This window comes from Eurypyga helias, unplaced genomic scaffold, assembly GCF_000690775.1.
Source record: "Eurypyga helias isolate BGI_N326 unplaced genomic scaffold, ASM69077v1 scaffold22981, whole genome shotgun sequence".
Lineage (NCBI taxonomy): Eukaryota > Metazoa > Chordata > Aves > Eurypygiformes > Eurypygidae > Eurypyga > Eurypyga helias.
The window spans coordinates 426-2400 of NW_010231800.1; the positions used below are offsets into that span (position 1 = coordinate 426).

Here is a 1975-nt window from a genome sequence, read left to right on the forward strand (position 1 = left end):
GGCAGCGGAAGTGGGTCCGTAGGAAGAGGGTGTCAGCAGAGGACAGCTGGCCCTCAGCCCAGAAGAGGGGGTGCTGGGGGTGGTCCTCGTCCCGGCGCCGCAGCTGGAAGCTGGTAGAGTTGAGGTGCAGGAAGACGTCGGCCGTGCTGTCCTGGCGCAGGCAGCGGCCCCGGCCCTGGCACAACGCCGTGCTGCAGAGCTGAGCTGCCGTCGTGACGTTCACGATGTAGCGCCCCAGGTCCCCCTCCATGTAGTTCTTGATGATCTGACAGGAGTCCTGGGGAAAGGTGGGCATCAGGGGTGTGTTAGGGTGCCCCAGGGAGAGAGGCACCCCAGGTGGAGAGGACACTCTGGGGGCAGGTGACCCCCCCACCCATCATCTACTTCCCCAGGGGCACACTGACCCCAAACCTACCCGGTTTTTGGTGTAGTCCGCGTCGCCCCAGAAAATGGCCCCAGCTGCACCCAGCGCTGCGCTCTCTCCGATAGTGGAGATCAGGTCCGGCTGCGGGAACAGAGCCTGGTTAGCACCCACAGACCCCACGCAGCACCCGCACCCCCAGCACAGTGCACCCCAGGAGCCTGCTGTGGGGTCAGGGAGGCGAGACCCACCCCTGCTCCAGGCCACAGGGAGAGGGGACTGTCCCAGCTCCTGGGGGACCAGGTTTCTCAACACCGCTCGCCTCCTCACAGGCGAAGCCAGCACGGCACAGGGGCTGCGGGCACACGGTCCTGGCTGCCAGGACCCAGGAGTCCTGCGGCACCTCCCAGGCACTTCTCCAGTGATGGTGACTGTTGGTGCCAGCCCTGCGGCCACGCTTTGTGGCACACCATTATCCACCCACGGAGGGGCCGAGCTGGGAAGCCCCACACCACAAGCCCTGCTGTGGAGGGAGGGAGGCAGGGCTGGACACCCCTCCTGGTCCCCAGGCCCAGCCCCATGGCAAAGGGCTGCTGCTTCCCATCCCGGACAGGAACAGCCAAACCGCAGGGTGCTGGTAACACCATGAGAGCGGCCATCAGCCTCCAGAGCCATCCCACCCTGTGAACTGGGATGGGGCACGGGCAGACGGATCACCTTAGCTGACCCCAGAGCCCAGGCAACCAGAGCTCAGGACAAGGACATCCCAGGGGGGCAGCCCTACCTGACTGAGGACATCCAGCTTGCGAATGTAGGTGGGCCGGGTGTAGACAAAGACAGGCAGGGTGTAGCCATCGTGGTGCTGCTGTGAGATGCGCATGGCCTCCATCACCCGCGCCCGCACAAACTTGCGGCTGTTGGGGGTGGATGCCAGGAGCAGGTCGAGGTAGATGGAGGGGTAGAGGGCCATGCTCTCCCTCCAGAGCCACGCCAACTGGTCATTGCGAGTCTTCTCCACATCTGGGCACTGCCCGGTGTAGCTCTCCTTGTTCTTGCTGTAGTCGTGGTTGTAGCAGTCGGGGAAGAGGTAGAACCCCCAGAGCTGCTTTGGGCGGAAGCTCTTGGCCACGCGCAGGGTGCTCACCATGAACTGCCGGGCGGCCGACTCGAACTCGAACACCGCCTGCTTGTTCACCTCCTCGCGGGACCAGGCGGGCTGCCGCTGGGACACCAGGTGCTGGGACACCTCCCGGTAGATGTCCTTGGGCTTCCAGTTGCGAGCCCAGATGGGACGCCACTCCTCCCAGTCGATGACGGCCAGTCCCTCCTTGGCCGGCGAGCGGATGTACTTGCCGATGCCATCCTGGAGACGGGTGAGGTGCTCGGACAGGCTGCTGTTTTGGGGGACGCCGCCGTTGACGGCCACGCGCTGGCTGTTGTAGTAGGGGTAGAGCCCCAGGCGCTCCTTGTAGAAGATGGTCAGGTTCTGCCCCACGAAGCCCTCGTTGGGGGAGGCCTGCAGGTCGAAGAGGCTGAAGTCGAAGGACACGTGGAACCGCGGCTTGCAGTCCTGGGTGGGCACGTTCCAGGCCACCAGGAAGGGGCGGCGGGTGA

The 1975-nt window shown here is 65.1% G+C and overlaps 1 protein-coding gene across 1 annotated transcript in view; it reads right to left on the reverse strand.

Annotated features, from left to right (window-relative positions):
• LOC104516783 (hyaluronidase-2-like) overlaps nt 1-1967 on the reverse strand; it is a gene marked incomplete at its 5' end in the record, with an annotated part of 2141 nt that extends 174 nt beyond the window's left edge. The window contains 4 exon segments of the mRNA XM_010161222.1: nt 1; nt 3-277; nt 416-505; nt 1146-1967. The exon segment at nt 1 is cut by the window's left edge and continues 174 nt beyond it. Coding sequence (XP_010159524.1) covers nt 1; nt 3-277; nt 416-505; nt 1146-1967 — 1188 coding nt within the window.
• Between the last annotated feature and the right edge of the window lie 8 nt (nt 1968-1975).